At 40.9% G+C, this 18,807-nt stretch overlaps 1 protein-coding gene across 8 annotated transcripts in view; it reads left to right on the forward strand.

Annotated features, from left to right (window-relative positions):
* Positions 1–18,807, forward strand: part of KLF12 (KLF transcription factor 12) — a 246,687-nt gene that overhangs the window by 146,223 nt on the left and 81,657 nt on the right. For all 8 annotated transcript variants that reach the window (XM_027473007.3, XM_038185326.2, XM_027472998.3 and 5 more), the window contains one exon: positions 4,790–5,336. In XM_027473007.3, the coding sequence (XP_027328808.1) occupies positions 4,790–5,336 (547 nt within the window). The remainder of the gene's footprint in view (positions 1–4,789; positions 5,337–18,807) is intronic.

Raw genomic sequence — 18,807 nt, forward strand, 5'->3', positions numbered from 1 at the left:
TTTTATAAATGCTAAATTTAGTCTGTTCGGTTTCCGTCATCAAGGACAGCTTTTTTGGTACGCTTTCTTACAAATTGTCTGACCTTGAGGGAATGCTGCCAGAAAGGAAGAGCAGTTTAAAAGCGGACAGCTGATTGTTGGGGGGTTGTAAACTCTGCCGTGCAGAGCGATAAAAGTCCACAAAAGCATGAAGACTCCCTGAAGTTTAGTACCCTCTGAAGTTCATGAGTGTAAGCTGCCAGGATGAGTTGCTAAAAACGAAAAAGATTTTTGGGGTTTTCACTGATGTTAATCTCTGCTGTGCTGCTGATGAGCTCTTCATGGCTTGGTTATGGATGGGAGACAATGCTGACATTGCAAGAAGATTGCCAGGAGTGGAGAGAGGCTGCTGCAAAATTAAGCCTATCAGAAGTTAAAAGGAGGTAGTGTTCACGAGATTGGGAAGAAGGTGAAGTATAACTGTGCAGGAAAGGATGTCCATCCGGCAGATAGTTCAGCATCAGCCATAACTGTACCTTGCTTCTCTCGAGGTGTTGTGGCTGGTTGTGCAGCAGGCTGGTTGTTTTTTACATGAGAGATGGGGAAACAGGCAGTAAGGAATGCTTTTTTACACAGCCAACAAATGCTTTGTGAATAGGGAGATGACGTGGTACGTGCCTGGCAGCATTCATTAGCGGCAAGCTAATGAAATGGAGCACTGCAGAGGGTACTGGTGCACAGCTTTAAAGGGCAGGCATAAAAAGCACGAGCCAAGAATGGTGACTAGAAGAGGCTACGGCATTGTTTGGCAGCCTTTTTCTAGTAGGGAGCCATCCTGATCTGCCTTGGGGTTCTGTTTCAGTCCAGGTTTCAGGTGATGGTTAACAGTCCCGTTCTGCAGGCACAAGGACGTGGTGGCTCTGTTGCAGGGAAAATCATCTCCCAGTTCACCTCTGAGCCCCAGCTGCAGCAAGGTCTGAAGCTGTTCCCCACCCTCACACCAGAGGGAAGGAGCAATGAAACAAGAGAAGCCACATGGAGCCACATGTCCCCGTGTCGTACTGCTGCGGGCTGGGCGGGTGTCCAGGGCAGCCCACGGGGTTACAGGGACCTCAGGCTGAACCCTTTCTGACCCACCAAATGCCCTGGAGGCTGCCAAACCTTCAGCAACAGAGTTCAGACCCCTAAAACCAGAACAAAGTTTGGAAAAAAAAAGCAACACAGGCATTTCTGGGAGATGACAGGGGAAAATAGGTTTCTGACCCCCACATCAGCATCAGCCAAGCCCACAGCACCAGGAGAAGCCCAGATCAGTAGATAAGGTTAGAAAGGCAGGAGTACAGAGGGGACAAACTATAACACTCTTGTTTTTAATCCAGTTGACTTTATGAGCTGAAAAAATGGCTGAGGGTATATCTCTGAATATGCTAGCAATAGTGTTGTGAGCCTCTGAATTAGAAAAGATGTGGTTCCATTAAATAAAACCAACAGCCACACTCACTGTCTAAGGAAATGAGCAGTTAAATCTCAGTTAATAATGTTCTTAGAAGATGCTAAGAAGTAAAGTGCTGAGTATTCAGCTATCCCTTTTGGCTTAGATTCCACTTCTAGTCATGTAGTTCCTAATGCTGGAATAGTCATCATCATTGGAAAAAGTCTTGTTTTGTTATGCCATGCATGTCCAGTAAATAAAGATAATTTAATATTCAGAGTTTTGATTCAGATACAATTTAAATAGAGCTTTGGCAGCTAGGTTAAAATCCTGAGATTTTGGCGAAACACCTGCACTACGTGTGGGTCACTGCTGAGGAGCAAGTTGTTAGAGTAGACGCCTCTGTTGACCACCACCAGTACAAAACAAAACTAATTTATTTACAATTTTTGTCTTAAGCATAAGGATGTACAAGCAGTTAATGGTATCCTGGTGGCTTTTGTAATGTTGACTGAAGTCAGAGAGAGCCTGAATTTATGAAAGCAAAGACATTCTTAATCCAAGTGTTTTGGCAGGGAAAGGAGTGCAAACCAGTTTTCATCTTCCTTAGAGAAATTCATGGAGGGATTGTAAGTTTTTCAAGTTTAGTCTCACTACTGAAGGCTGGAATAGTAAAATTACCTGTACTACCATATTACATGGTGACTGCAGTAATGTACAAAGGACCGATCAAGAAACTGATTGGAAAGAGTGTACATACTGGAGGGCAAATGCAATATAGGGATTGTGTGAAGCAAAATTAAGTATATACAAGAGTAAATATATAAGGGTTGTTAAAAGAGAACATGATTTGCACAGTAGTCTGTTGCTTCAGTATACTTTTTTTCTTTTCTTTTTTTTCTTCTTGTCCCAAAAGACTAGGTGTAATTACTTCAGTAAAACAAAGACCTGTTCTTAGAACAAGTGAAGAAAAATCTACCCCTGGATGCTGCTGTAGCCTATCTTTGCCCAGCCCCGTGCACAAGGAAATGTGGATCCTTTGTCTCTCTTGTACATGGACTGATCCCATCTACCCTGTTTCTCTCAAGCTGGCAAGATAGAAGATGATGCTTTCAGTCATATGAAGCTTTTGGTGTACAGGGTGTCCCTTTCCACCTTGCCTTTGCTCTACCCCCAGTCTCTCTGTCAAGCAGAACCAATCTGTTTGCCTATTGCATATATAAAACTTCTGTCAGCTCTTGTCAGGATTTGTAAAACAATCTACTTGTGCTATGGACGTGTATAGTTTTGTTTTTATCATTGCATGAATGCAGAGTCTCATTGCTGGTGATAGCCAGGATAAGGTGTTTAAGGGTAAGTTGTAAGCAGTCATCACTGAGCAATTACAGACCATTTTGCCTTGTTGAAGAAGAGATTTTTGTAACCTGGTCACTCATGCTTGCTACAGGCTTTGAAAAGTGATCTGTTCTTTACTCTGTGTTCTTAACACTATCTTTATAAGGGGATTTTTGCTTTTGTTACTTGAGTTACAGGAGAACAGCAGGGTCTAGCAACCAGATGAATTGGGGTCCCTTTGTTTTAAGGTGATTTGTATATGAATAGAGCAAGAGACTCACTGTTCCAGAAATGTTCTTGCTTTCAAATGGGGGGAAATGTCAGGTCCAATAACATATCTAAATCAGATGAATATATAGGATCTACTAAACATCTCATCTTTCAGCATGCTGGGGATAATATCCACTTAGGCTGTTGTTCTTACAATTTTTAATGTTAGTGTTTCTATTTTCCTTTTGCAATAGAACTCCATTCTGTGATGAGATTTGGCTCCGACTCAAAACCAAGAGGATTCTCAATGAAAATATTTAACATAGTTAATTATAAAAATCCCAAAGCAAATTCATAGCTTGCTTGATTATAAGCCTACTTAGCTTAGACTAACTAAAATGTTTGTGGCTTTAAATGTTTCTGACAATATGTTGATATTTTTTTTTATAAGTACTATTATCTTGAGAATGAGAGAATGCATTTAGAGCTGTTTAGGTACTACAAAAAGATAACTTATTAGATCTGTGTATGGAAGAATTGTTTTGGGTCAAGGTTTGAAGTAGCTTGGCAAATGTTTTTTGTCTAGGTTGGGTTCTGTACTACAGTAGGTAGTGAAGCGTGTGTGCCTGTGGCACTGAGCCCACAGAGCATCAGTGCTGCAGTGCAGTGCCATGGAAATATTTAGCTGAGGAGCTGAGAGCTGTGCTTTGTCTTACTACCAGGTTATCGATGGGCACGTCCTTCCTTGCTCTTCCTATTGAAAATTGCTTGAAAAACATTTTTTAGGAGTAGTTATTAATGATGTACTGTCAAAAAAGAAAAGATATATCAAATGGGCTTCTCCAGGGATCTATCTTTGCCTTGCTATTATTATTCAAAAATTCTATTAACCACTTTGACGATAGAAATAAGGAATAAAACTATAAAAATAGCAGATGACACCAGTCTAGAATAAATTTGCTTTGAAAGAGTTGGCCTTAAGCACCATGCTATTTTTCAAATTCAGGAAACTTGTACTTAATTATTTAATAAAATAAATAAAAAACATAAAATGTAGCATTGATGAAGGATATCTAACATGCTAATTCAGAATAAGGAATTGTTGCAGCCATTGTTACCTTTAAGAGGGTAAGCATACAAGTGTGAGTCTGTCTTCTGACCTGCAAGTTCACTATCTGTAACAGTAGAGAATGCAGAAAGTCAAACACTGAACTGAAGTGCTTGATGCATTTAGTGTAAGGTGCAACCTTCTGAAAAGAGGTGTAGACAAAATTAAAAATTGCTGCAGAGAGCAAACAAGTGCTAAGGCTTGTTCTTTTAAAGGTCACTTATGACAGAAAGATGAAGCAACGTCTGCTTAGACTAGAAAAAAGTAGACAAGCAGGAGGACATTACAATCTTAAAACATTTGGAAAGTTGCTTGAAAAACATTGATGACCATGTCCATTGGGGATGACACAATGGCGTAGAGGTGTACGTAAGGAGGAAATATTCTGTCGATATAAATAGTGCCTACTTGTGGAGGTTTAAAAATTTTTGCAGCCAAACAGTTTGAGAATTCTTCAAAGAAGCAGGGTGATTTCGAACAGTTAATCCTGTCACCTTCTAAGAAATGGGAATATAAATTTTTCTTTATAATCTGTTCAAACTAAACAAGTGTGTGCTTTGTATCATGATTTGTCCTTTAAATTACAATCTGACGCAAGAAAGAGGAGCAAATCCTGTAGTTTTCAGGACCAACTTGTCTGATAAGTGTGTGTTAGCAATTGTGTGTTCACATCACCTTTAGCCACGTATGTAACTAAAAATATGTCCTTTGTCTTTCCACAACAGTCTCCAAACGTCCACAACTATCCAGATATGGAAGCTGTACCCTTGTTACTAAACAACATGAAGGCAGATCCCCCGGAGGATTCATTATCTACAGACCATTTCCAAACACAGACTGAACCAGTGGACTTATCAATAAACAAAGCCAGATCGTCCCCTACAGCAGCCTCATCTTCACCAGTTTCCATGACAGCATCAGCCTCCTCCCCTTCTTCTACTTCTACTTCTTCTTCTTCTTCTAGTCGACCAGCTTCATCACCCACGGTAATAACGTCAGTATCCTCAGCAGCATCTGTCCCATCAGTATTAACTCCAGGTCCTCTTGTGGCCTCTGCATCTGGTGTTGGAGGCCAGCAGTTTTTGCACATTATCCATCCAGTTCCACCTTCAAGCCCCATGAACTTGCAGTCCAACAAAATGAGTCACGTGCACCGTATACCCGTGGTGGTACAGTCGGTACCTGTTGTCTATACAGCTGTGAGATCACCTGGGAATATGAACAACACTATAGTAGTACCACTGTTGGAGGACGGGAGAAGCCATGTCAAAGGTAAGGTGGAACTGGTTCTGTGCGTCTGTGGCATCTCTAAAACTATTCTTCTAGGAGGAAAGCATAACAACCTTATAAAGCCGTTAGTTTACAAACTTGCTATGTCATATGCTGGAAGGACATAAAACTTTTGTTACTGGGGATGAACCTCTAAAAGTCATATCATAGGTGCTCTTTAAAATAAATACAAAAAAAAGGGTTGAGGTCAGCAGTGGTGATAAGTGCTCAGGCAACCTCATGTCAAGTATTGTCCTGAGAGAAATCGATCCTCCCTAGAAACTGAAGAAATAGGACAACGGAATAATGACAATCTACAAAACATCATAGATGGACATGGAAAACTCACCAGGTGATACAGTTCTAAAAAAAAAAAAAAGAGAGAGAGAGATTTGGCAGGGAAAAGACAGTCAGAGAGGTTGTTTCCATGCAAAGAGAAAGCACTTGTTGTGCTCTAGGAACACAAGAAGGAAAGGCTTTTGGAACAAAGAATGGTAGCAGCTGCAGAGAAGTAGGTTTTATTAGGCTCAAGGAGTGGCAGTGCAATATTTTGAATTAGGTTGCCTCTTCCAGATTAAACAGCAAAAGGGAAGGAAACCACACAGAGTGTATATGTTGGGAATGATTTTTGCAGACACAGGACATAAGAGGCTCGTGGAGGTGTGAAGGGAGGAGGAAAGCACATGCCAGGACAGATACACTCTTGGAGAGGAGTCCAAAGAACACAAAAAGGGGAGCTGGAGAGCAAGAAAAAATGAGAAAGCAACAGTTACCAAGGCAGCAAAAATTGTTAGAGATGGTGACATGGTGGGTGGAGGAAGAAAAGAGAAAACAGATGTGCTCGGATGCTTTGGAAAGCATAACTCTGTAAAGAAGGCATTAGAGATAGGGATGGGAACATGATGTAGGGAATGAGGGAGACTCATTTCAAGGTTCATTGTTTATGGGTGAATAAAATATGATCAATTCTCCCCTGAAATGAGGTATTGCATGAGGTGGAATGGGAGGGTACTGACAAGATAACCTTACGTTAGGGCTTATGACGCTATGGGGCATTTACTAATACATCTCATAACATCTCTTGAGTACCTAATTGCGTAATGAACAAATTTCTACAACTGCAAGACCTTTCTTCTTCAACTCTCCTGTCTATTTTTGATGCACTGACGACTGTGTATTACTGTATGGTGATGGATCATTCCACAGTGATGGATCATTCTGTTGTTTAGTAGTATCTCGTTGTCCGTCAGTCTTTGGTTCTCCTCCCATTCCCTCAGTTCCCAAGTATGGGATGTGTCCTTTTGACAGGCATAGACCATAGGAAACAAGCACACAGCAGATCTGTATGTTTTTAAGCCTCAAAATTGCAGCTTAAGAAATTTTAGTACACTTCATACTATGATGTAGTTTTAGGACCTTGTGGCATTTTGTCAAAAAGTGATAAATGAAAGCAGAATGTTTCACTGTATTGTTTGAAAAAAAAAATTAAATTTTAGTCTGTATTTTGGTTTTGGAGCTTTAAGCAGCACCTGACCTTGAGCTCATCCGGAATTTCTCCCATTTGTTTTCTTTCCAAAGGTGCTAGTTGGCTCTGGTAATAGTCTCCTCCATGTGAAGCACCTCCTGATCTTGTAAAACTGGAAATTCACTACCCTGGCTTCGTCAACCAAATTCCAGAATTTAATGTGCTATAGGGATTTCAGCCCACAAGCTCTAGGCCTCCTGAGCTGCCCTGACAATCTCTCCTTTGTATGATTATTGGCAGAGATCATTAACCAGCCCTGCAGCACCTATTAATGTATAGCTAAAGAAAAAGAAGGGATTAAGCTTTCTTTTATTTTTATTTTTCTCTCATCAGTTTTACTCATTTTGCTATCACTAATTCTTTTTATATAAATGTGCAGGTTAATTTGAAAAAATACAATAGAAGAATAATGGGCAGCAATCTACTCTAGGTAGTCATCTTTTGTCATCTTTTGCTGGAGTGTGATTTTCTTTCTTTTTTTTTTTTAATGTAAAACAGTATAAATGTAACAGTGATGTTGCATAGATTAACTGAGGAAACAAATTTCATGTATGCACAGACTAACTTCCATTCAGTAGTCAGCTTTTGTGCTGGAAACAAGAAATAAATATACACAGATGCTAACACATCATCTTGGATGAATTGAATTGGTAGCTAATCCTCTACCATCCGATGGGGAAATGCAGATTTAGAAACATATGAAGTCACTACTTTCAACTTTCACATGAACGTTGATCATTTTCAGAACCAAAAAAATGCACACACTGAAACAAAGTCAATCCACGGATAGAGAACATTTGTCCCATAATCCCTGTATTGTTGCTGCTTTGGGTCTAAATTAGAGACAATGTTGATGATACAGACTTGTGATTGGGAAGAGCTTGAATATGTATTTTACATTAGCCTATACCTAAGCCCTTTTCACCTGAATGAGATTTCCTGAGCAGATAGCATTTTTCAATGCTAAAATTACATGATTTACACAATTACATGAGACCAAATTTAAGATCTCTCCTATATTTCTAGTCACAGGTACTTAGGAAAAACATGGAAGAAATGGGATATATAGATAAGTATTTTTCATTGTTATTCCCTCCAAGATCCCAGTTTTACTTTTCTTGTGGTGAATTTTGCTTTTCTTCCCAGGTTTGACTAGGACCTTTTCATTTTTAGTTTTATTGCAAAAACTTCCTAAGCTACCACCTTCTTTTAATCCAGCCTCCAGATGTTTTGCTCGGATGTCTTTCTGCTTCCCCTAATCCTTCACAGGATCCATAAAGTCCATCTTCCTCTCCAACAAAACTGTCCTTCCAACAGCTGCTTTCTAGGGAGTTGAAGCAAAAACATCTTTCTTCATGTTCTGTTTGAATTCTCTCTTCCGTTCAGGAGGAGACAAGAAATCTGTCTCCTCCTCTATCTTCCTCTCTTTTCACCTCCTCGTTTTTTTTTTTTTTTTTTTTTTTTTTTTTTTCTCTTTACTGGCCTTTCCAGACTATCTTTTAAGCATTAGTTTCGGCAGCTCTGCTTCATCTCTCCCTCCTTATCTGTTAATATTTCTATTCCGTACTGTCATCTTTTCTATTGCTTTTCTATTGCTGTGCTTCCTTAAATCATTCATCCTGGTGCTCTCAGTCACAGTCCAGTCCTTCAGGAGAATCTCAGATCTACTTTTCTCCCTCCAAATGTGCTTATCATTTCTGCTCTCTGTCCTGTCTCCTCTCTCATGTTTTTCAGTCACAAGGTTTCACGTTAAATCAAACCTTTTCTGCAGCATTGAAGACCGGATGAGTTTGCAGAGAGTTAGCTCCCGTGTACATGAGCTGCTAGCAGCATACAGTCACAGAATAGTTTGGGTTGGAAGGGACCTTAAAGCTCATCTAGTTCCAACCCCCTGCCATGGGCATTCCCTGTGTCCCACCTCCCACCAGGCCAGGTTGCTCAAAGCCCTATCTGACTAGGCCTTGAACACCTCCAGGGATGGGGCATTCACAGCGTCTCTGAGAAACCTGTTCCAGTGTCTCACCTCTCTTAGAGTGAGGGATTTCATCCTTATATTTCTTGTACGCCTGCTTTCTTTTAGTTTAAAACCATTATTCCTTGTCTTATCACTAAATTCCCTCGTAAAGAATCCATCCCCATCTTTCCTTTAGGCTCCCTTTAAATAAGACTTCACTTAGGTCTCCCCAGAGTCTTCTCTTCTCCTGGCTGAACAACCCCAGCTCTCTCAGCCTCTCTTCGTAGGAGAGATGCTCCAGCCCTCTGGGCGTCCTCTGGACCTGCTCTAATGTCTTTCTTCATGTCTTTCTTGTGCTGGGGACCCTAGAGCTGAAAACAGTGCTCCATGTGGGATCTCACGAGAGCACAGCAGAGGGGGAAGACCACCTCCCTTGTCTTGCTGGCCATGCTGCTTTTGATGCAGCTCAGGATAGGGTTGGCTTTCTGGGCTGCAAGGACACATTGACAGATCATGTTGAATTTTTCATCCACCAACACCCCCAAGTTCTGCACAGGGCTGCTCTCAGTCCATTCGTCACCCATCCTGTACATTTGGGATTGTCCCTGCACATGGGTTGGACTTTGTATTTGTCCTTGTTGAACTTCATCAGTTCCATTTGGGCCCACTTTTGAAGCCTGTCGAGGTCCCTCTGTATGGCATCCCCTCCCTATGAACTGCACTACTCAGCTTGATGTCATCTGAAAACTTGAGGATGCACTCAGTCCCACTGTCATAGAATCATAGAATCATTAAGGTTGGAAGAGAACTCCAGGACGTCTGGTCCAGACATCACCCTACTACCAATGTCACCCACTAAACAATGTCCCTAAGCACCAGGTCCAACCTTTACTTGAACACCCCCATGGACAGTGACATGTCCATGTCACCAGTGAAGATACTAAACAGTAAGGGTCCCCTGAGGGTCAGCACTCTTCTCTGGTCTCCACCTGGACATTGAGGCTTTGAGCACTACCCTTTGGATGTGGACATCTAGCCAATTGCTTATCCACTGAACAGTCCATCCCTCAAATCTATGTCTCTCCAATTTACAGAAAAGAATGCTGTTTGGGAATATATAAAAGGTTTTGTGCAAGTCCAGGTAGATGATGGCAGTTACTCTTCCCTTGTCTGCAGTCACTTCCCTGTCTTCCATACACCTTACTATGGTTTCTAGGAGGATCTGCTCCATAACTTGACCAGGCACAGATATGAGCATCCCATCAGGTCCTGCATCACACACTGTATTCCCTACGTATCATGCTACAAAAGCACCCTTCAGTCAGATTGCAGGACAAGATTCAGTCTTGTTGCAGGATGAAAACCTCTCATTTCACCTATTTTAAGCCAAAATCAGGATTAGAGCATTTTAGGAACTTATTAAAACATCATAATTAGAAGGTAATCAGAAGACTATACATTTGGGATCAGTGTTGGTAATACAACACTGGGCATTTGCAAAGTCTTACTAAATACCTACCCATTTTTGACAGCTTTCTGTAATCCCCAAAACCTCTAATCTCAGATGTGCACACACACACATGCAGTTACACGCACACTCCCCTACTGTCTGCAGGGCAAAGATTGCTTCCTTCAGTGGTCACCATTGTTCTCTGGTCATCCAAAACCTTGAAGAGTGTTTGAAGATTTTTTTGTGCACGATAACCACCAGGCATTATTATATATTTAAGTATTCCAGCACATTAAAATAAATGAAAAACTCTTTCCTCACCTTTTTCCCCCTGTTCAGCAATAGCGTGTGTTGCTCAAAAGTGCAATTAGAGGCACAGAAGGTAGCAACACCTATGGATAAGGTTGCCCAAGAGTTTCCATTAAAACCCTGTCTTCAGTTGCTCAAAGTTTGTCTATATGTTAACCATTTAGGCTAACATTTTACATGTCGTATTTCTGCCTCAGGCTGTTCCTTTTTTTTTTTTCTTTTTTTTCTTTTTTTTCTTTTTTTTCTTTTTTTTCTTTTTCTATTATTACTTTGAGAACAAAGTTTCAAAAAAACTATTCCGCTCTTCCTGAAACCGAGAGTACAGAAAAAATGTAGCATTTTCCATGTGAAAAAATTTATACCAGCTTTTTTTGGTGCAAAACTCTAGAACCTCTGTGGCATTGTGCCATGAGCCTCGGGTTTAGTTTGGATGGTTGTCTGTTTTTTGGTATTCATAAGCACTTGTAGAAAGCCAGCCAAGTATGGAGCTCTGACAAAAAAAATCAAAATCCCCTTAAGGGGTAAAAAACACAAGAAAGGCAAGGAGAAGGTTTGCTGGGATTTTGAAAGAAAAGATATCCAGGCAGAATTTGTACTGCGGAAGGGAACAAGGAGAGGCTCTGATAGAGAGGAGCAAAACGGCCTGGCATGGTAACAGCACATTCCCCTACAGACTCTGGTCCAATTAGGCTGAGTCTTTCCACTGCTTTCCTCTCAGATGATATCCACAAATACTACTGGCAAATCATGTCCCTCTAGCGGCAGATTTTGTCAAAGATAATATCCCTAAAAACTGGTCTCCATACTTCATAGAGTTGCTCCATTCACTGAAGGATGTTCCAGAAGCTCCCCCTGGTGATGGTGCACCAAAGACCTCCACAGCTTTGGCACTTCTGTTTTCTTCAGGTTCAGGTGTTTTTTCACTCTTTAAAGTTTTTAAAGTTTTCAAAAGATGAAGCAAGTTGCAAAATACAACATTCAAAACATTACAAACTTAAATTTGACACCCGAACTTCACCTTTTCATGTATGTAAGCCCCCGTAAAGACACTGGCACAGACAATTTGTGTGTTGCTACATCTGTGTATAGACCTAGGAGAAATAGCAGGATTTCATCTTTTCACAGCTTACACATGCCATATTCCTAAATGTTGATAGACTCATAAGTACTAAACACAGTACCTGTTGCTACAGATTTTGCTGTGATTTAAAACAGGTAATACTACTAGATTATGTTATTCACTACCCATTTTTTTAAAGTACAGTCTACTGTATTTATATACACATACATGCTATATTTCCACCAACTGTAAAGTTTATCCCACAAATGTTAATGCAATTTGTAGTACAAAGTTACAAATCTAAGAACCATTCCGTATGTTTAAAGGTCAGATTGTATGGTCTGCTTGTATAATTCATGCTATGGAAGAGACGCTTAATTAAAACCAGTAATGTTGCCTTTTTCATTTCATGGGAAGCAATTATCCTTTCTGCATTTCAGTAGATTTTGGATCTGAGTTGCACCAGGGTGGAGAGTTTCTGGATTAGCTGTAATTTTTGTTGTTGGACACACATCTTTCGAGGCGGTAGATACTCCAACCTGTCTGCCTCCACCTTCCTACCCCTCAAAATGTTTGCTATGTGAATCTCAATCCCTCTGTTACCGCAGTGTCTGGAAGAAATATTAGTGGTTCTTGGAAAGGAGAAGCAGGTTGGCAGTGGCTAGCCAGGGAGAGAAACAGGCTTGTGTTTGGGGAGGAACCCCTGTCACTGGAGATAGTGCATATATTTAAGAACTGAAGTAAACAGTAATTCTTACCAGAATGGAGAGCTAAAATACAGGTTGCAAGATATACTTTGCTGCTTAGAACTGAGAAGGAGGTTGTTTCAGACAAAGTAGCTTGTGTTGGCAGTCTTCTTAAATCTCCAGAAAAGTCAGACCTTGCGACTCACTAGTGACACGTGTAGATTTTTTCACCACAGAAGCACGCACTCTTCAAATATTTATCAGCAATGGATTTAGCATCATATATGTTTCTTGTTAGCAGCCGGTTTGGAAGGAAAATGAGGTAGATATGTATTCCAGCTTTGTTTGTGAAGCCAAGCATAAGGAGGATTAGGAAGGCCATTTCGACATGTCCTGAGTCCCTACACCTATTGGAAGCTGTTAATTCCTTGTCTTCAGTGCCAAGAATGCCTCTGGTCCTTCAGTTCCGAACTGTTGTCAGCCCTGAGCTTTGATCTAGTTGCTTTTAACCCACAAATTTGGATCCAGCTGAAACACATGCATAAAACTTCTCATTTACTTTATCCCTGCCTTGGGTTTTACTGTGAGTTGGACCAACCTACTGGAAACTTTCTGGTGTCTTATATATCTGTAGACTGTTGAAATGTGTTAGTTGCAATCTGCTACTATTTTTGTAGTGGCTTTGCGGTATTTTATTTAATATTAAATATAATCTGTCATTGTTTTCCCTGTTTACTTTTGGTGATACAGTATTTGTGTATTTTATGCTGAGTATGGTTTAAATCTCAGTAGGCTCAGTAGTTTGGTTTTTGCATACATGAGATCCCACAACATTCCAGTAGCTGGGAAGGAACAAAATCCTTTGTCTAAAAAAAATAAAAAATGGTGTTGTATGTTTCTGTACACAACCCAGCGACAGAGATGCTTACATATGTGCACATATTCCATCCATGCAATCGCTCTCACCTTTGCATTTCTACACACAGCTACTCTTCTACAGGTTTCGTGCGAATTATGTGATTGGTGAAATGATTTTAAATATTGCCTTTGATGGGATCCTAGCAATTAATATTCTCTGGTAGATTAGTTACACTGTGTTCGGTGCCAATTCCCATTCCTTGTGAACCATAGCTATGCTGGGTGCAGTTAACTGCTGTAGCCATATAGTCCCATAAAATCTCAATAAAATCCAAAAACTGTGGCGTATGGGTAATCTTGCCATAAATTGTAATAAAAATTACCCCTGTAGACTCGATATTCTGACCATTAAGTTCATGGATACTGCTGCTTTGTACATAAAGTTTTATGAAATAAATCGACCAATTCTGCTGCCCCTACCAGACACTGAGCTGTTTTGATGGAAAATCTGATAGGTGCGCCCAGAGCATTTTTCAACGCACAAAGTGCTTATAATGAACTTTAAATAGGAGGAAAAATACCCTGTGTGTGCTTTGTATAGTACGTACCAGCTTACGAGGAGAAAATCATGGATGCCGTCATTGCCACAACGAGTGCATTTGTTGGGTCTCTAGAGCCAGGATTTGGTTTCCTGAGACACCTGTCTGAAACACGCTAGGTAAACCTGAGCAGAGCACTTAATCTCCGAGGACTTTGTTTCAAATACCTCGCGTACATCTATGTCTGAAAGTGTTGTTTCCATCATTTAAAACACATTGCAGCCTCTGTGATGATCTCCTTCGGCGCTTTCCTGCTGGAGAACTTGGCATTGGGTTCCTGTTCTTTGGAAACCTGCCAAGAAGGAGGATTTTCAGAAAAGGTTGGGGCTTGCTGGCTGCAGAGTTACACAGGCAGTTATTTCAGGTACTGAACTGTGCCACACGCTAAATACAGAGAGCAAAGTTATGTTTGAGACACTGCGGTATTCATAACTGTTGGCAGATCGCTGATTTTAATGATGATTACTGTGTTCCCCTGTGAATTCCTCCTCTTCCAAATGAGCCAGTTTGGCCAGGGATCATTTTGTTCAGCATTGCTGCTAGGGACCGAGATGTCACCAAGATGCATTAGTGGTGGAAGGGGACAGAGGGTGGGAGCAGCGTTGATGCCATTGTCCCTTCTTCAGGCACTTCTGAGATGCCCCTGAAACTTTTCCTCCTTTCTCAGGAAACTAAGGCACAACCGAGTCACCTGCCGAAGGCTCCTCTCTTCTCCCCAGCAAGGGGTGGAGGTGTAATTTTCTTAATTGTATTTTCCAGTGTCATCCTTCTGGAAGTTTGGCAGCAAATAGCACCTTGCTGCCTCCCTCTGTACACACGCACGTGTGTAACAGTGGCACAGATGAGGTTCTTGAAAATGTAAATTTGGGGGCATGGGGTAATATTTGGTTTTTAATTCTTAATGGAGGTTAGTGCAGAGCGACTGCCACTTAAAACTAGATAGGATCTTCTTTTAGCAGCTGTATGTCATCATGCACTGGAAGCAACAGGAGAGGAAAAGCTGCAAAGTTTCTAAGAAAATAACAAGCGTGGGTCTTTCAGGCTTATTTGAGGTACCTCAGAAGTGCTCATTTCTGCAGAATTTTATTCCTGCAGACCTAGTGGTGGGATGTCAAGGCCACTGGGAAACCACATCATGAGCAATCACTTCGGCCAGCACGCTGAATACTAGGTGTTTTTCAGAGGAAGCACAGTGTGGAGTTTAACGTGTGAAAAGAGAGCAAACCAGCTCTGAATTTGGAAATCCATTCACAAAGCAGAAATAGATTTTTAATTATTTTAACAGTGCAACTAAGTGTGATTCAGTTTTTATTATGCTGTGGTGTATCAGCAGGACTACATGTATGTTCACAAAGCTATTAGCAGAGAAGTTAGCTTAATTCAGAAAACTGAGGTATTAAAATAAAATGAGCCAGACGCTTCAGTATTTCAGGATGCTGAATTTTTCTCTATTTTCACACCAGCAAGCATCATCTTGTAATGAGTCATTTCAGCATTAGCTCATACTACGTGGCTTAGCTATAAAGAGAGGCAAAACTCCTGATGGTTACTTAGTTTTCTTCTGCTCTTAAATATTTCATTCATTTTTAACCCAAGGGGCCCTGATTTGCTTTTAAATCAAAAGCAGTGTGTAGATGTGAAATTGCTTCTAGTGGATCTCAGTGAGCCTACCAATGGGATGAATTTTCATCCCTATCACTTGCAGGAAATTTGATTTGAGGAAATCAGATCAGGTTGTGGTAACTGAAAACTGCCTGCAGTTGCAGAGGTATGTTAGTGCACAGCCTGTTTCACCCCCAAAAGGAGACAGATTCAGACCACCTACTACAGGCGTCCAACCCCAGTTTTTTCGACAGTGCATGGCCTAAGCAACCAGGCCACAGCACTTGAGTTGCGTATCTCTAAATTGCTGGGAAGAAGTTGAGTGATTAAGATGGTGTTAGGGTGGAGCAAACCTCTTTTTGCCATCTCTCAAGGGAGCTCAGGTCTGTTCATTGTCCCAAAATGCTGAGCTTGCTGATGGGAAACAAAACACACCTAAGCATGCCTGGAGTGGTTCCCAAATCAAAGTTTCACATGAAGCATGCCTGCCCTGGTGCAAACAGAAGCACACATTTAGAGAGTGAAGGAGGAGAAAAATACTCCAATTGTGTGGCCTTGTGGTTATGTTATTACCCTGGGAAAGTTAAGGCTGCATCCTGGCCCCTAGATCCAAGGGGTTCGTCCATCCTCAAGCTGACAGACTGGATCATTCCTGGAGATTTTGTGCCAGAAAGCACAAAATAAGTCAACACTCCTTAAAAACTCATTGTGCAAGTTTAAATCTGTTCCAGCTTTTTTAGAAGGGGTAATATTGTCCCAAAAACACAGGATCAGGTATTGTCTGGCCCCCACAGCCAACATAAACTTTATATCCAAAAAATTGTGTTTAATTCGACAGAAATAGAAGCAATCTTATATCTGATCCAGATCTGACTTTCCTTTGGCAACTGGTGGTTCGGATACGGTATTGATGGTAGACCAAGTTCTGGAGTATTTACAGGCTGGTATGCATCTTTCTTCAGAGCCATCTGCACATTGCACCTTACAACAAATTCAGGATGAGTTCACTTGTACCACCTAAAAGGAAACTCCTTTTTGGCACAAGTGGTCATTGAGAAGTGATTGCATATATGTACATGTGTCAAGAGCAATTCTCTGCAGTTTCTTTGGCAGAAAGGATCAGAAAATGATGTGGCCACTTGCAGCCTTCTGTACTTGCAGACAGCCTTAAATAACTCTCCTGGCTCGCTGGTCTTTCCAGCGTGTAGTGCTAACAGCTTGCTTCTGTAACTCCTGTGCTCTTTCAATGACACCTTTGTCTCATGAAAGCTGTCTCTAACTTGATTCTTTTCACTTGCCTCACCTTAGCCTCATTCACACTTCACAAAACCACTGGATAGCTCTGTTGGACAAATGTTGCCTTTCAAGAGGAGTAGCAAGAGCAAGAAAACCTGTTCATTTGTAGAGCCTGAGCTTTATTAAATGTGTCTGCCTGTAATAGGAAGGACTTGATTCAGTGTCATGGTGAGGTTTCTTCTGGACCTGTGGTCTTAAATTCAAGGAAAAGCTTGGTCCTCAGAGTAATGTAGGGCACAAAGCAAGGTTAAAATGCACTGCCATGTTTTGTGGGCTCTCCTCCACCTTGCTTGCCAATTGTATTCCATTACTCACTTGTCCTCCATCTTTTTCATCTCATTTGCTAAATTATCTCTTGCCTACATCTCTTCCTTGTTCCCAGTCTGATGCTCATTAGGCCAATAATTACTCTTAATTCAGCATTTATGAACTGCTGCTGGTATTTATAAACCTTGGTGCCAGCAGTCCGACGGTTGTTCTTAGATGTCCAAGAGAAAGGCAAAGCTGTTGACATTAGTAGGAGTCATGAACTCTGAATGTATAAAAATCCTGTACTGCAGTTAGCATGCTGTAGTGAGTGGTGAGGAGGAGATATCTGTTAGGCTTTCAGCCAGTTGGTTATTCACATGGCTCATTTGAGGAAGGAGAATAGTTTAAAGGCTGCCTTTCCCTGCAGCAGCTGCAACCATGCTGAGGAGAAGACAAGGGCAGCTTATGCCAGGTGTCAGAGACACTCCTGGCTACTCACCTCTGCTCACCAGCATCTTGTCCATCCCAGTCTGCAAGCTGGGAGAGGAGCAAGATAGGTCACATCTTGCTTTGTGGTACATTGGTCTGGTATGGGAGACTCCTTGGGGCGAGGAGCACCTCTAGGTCCAGCCTGCTCCTCATCACTTGCTCTCCCCCAGTGCTTGCAAAGCACTGACATAAAGGGAGAGCGAAAAGAGAGAGGGTTGTAGGAAGACCAAGACCGAGCAAAAGAGGTTATGAATGAAAAGCAGGACAAAAAAGGGCTTCTATCTCTATGGCTGACATTTAAAAATAAGGGAGTAATCCCTGCGTCGTTCTCTAATTTAATTATCATCTTTAAATAGTTTCATTGTGAAAATATAACAAAAAATGGCCTTGATTTCCCTGCCTTTGAATTTGCTCAAAGATCCATTTCCATTCCTAGTATTTCACTCTCACCATGCCCGTGTGTTGCAACACCTCATCATGTGCTCAGACATTGGCTTCTGGTGAAGCAAGTAGCATCCATAGGGCAGAATTGTCCAATTTTCCTTAGCTGTAAATGCACAATCCCACTGGCTACTTCTTGGCTGTATTAGGAGTATACAGAGTGGATGTACCTCACTGGGCACAAACAAAAAGAAGGTGCTGTTTTAGTATAGTTGAGTTTTCGTCTTAACACATTCCTCAGGTAATGTGGAAACAACACCAGATAGGATAGGAGTCTCAATAATGTCTTAAGAGTCTTCCAACAATCTCTAATAATAATGAAACAGTGTGTCTGATAAGGAACAAAAGTACATAAAATACTCTTCATATACATTTATACAAGCTTTCTGGATAGGTGTATTCATAGCTAAGTGGTCAATATTGGTGTATAAGAACTATATTATGGGCTAAATTACTTTAAAACTTTTATGATTTTAAGTTAAGCCTAGGTTTAAACGTCAAGAAAGTTCCTGAGCTAGCCATTTAAGACTTTTGCCATAGTACCAGTTGGGTTAAGCCACAGTAAATGCAAAGTATTACATACATATTTTTATTACAATTTTAAATGCATTAACAAATGTCAGCTTTCACATATATGTCACTTTTAGAAATACTTAATCGTTGTATAGATATAAACACATAACTTCTTGCAATGAGGTTCACTTAAAGAAAGACAAAAAAGGTAACAAGATAAGTAATAATCATCTTAAATTGCATATAGCAAGGTAGCCTTATTGGGGTATAAGTATCCTCAGAAGTAGCACCTTGTTTACAAATAGTTTTCAGAGGCTAAATCAGCTGGCTAGAGGGTTTAGTTGCTCTTAAAACAAGTACTAGAGTACCACTGATGCTCAGAAACACATTGAATACCATCATGAGTAAGTTGTGACTTTAAGAAACATAGAATGGTGCTTATT

This window comes from Anas platyrhynchos, chromosome 1 (genome assembly GCF_047663525.1).
Source record: "Anas platyrhynchos isolate ZD024472 breed Pekin duck chromosome 1, IASCAAS_PekinDuck_T2T, whole genome shotgun sequence".
NCBI lineage: Eukaryota > Metazoa > Chordata > Aves > Anseriformes > Anatidae > Anas > Anas platyrhynchos.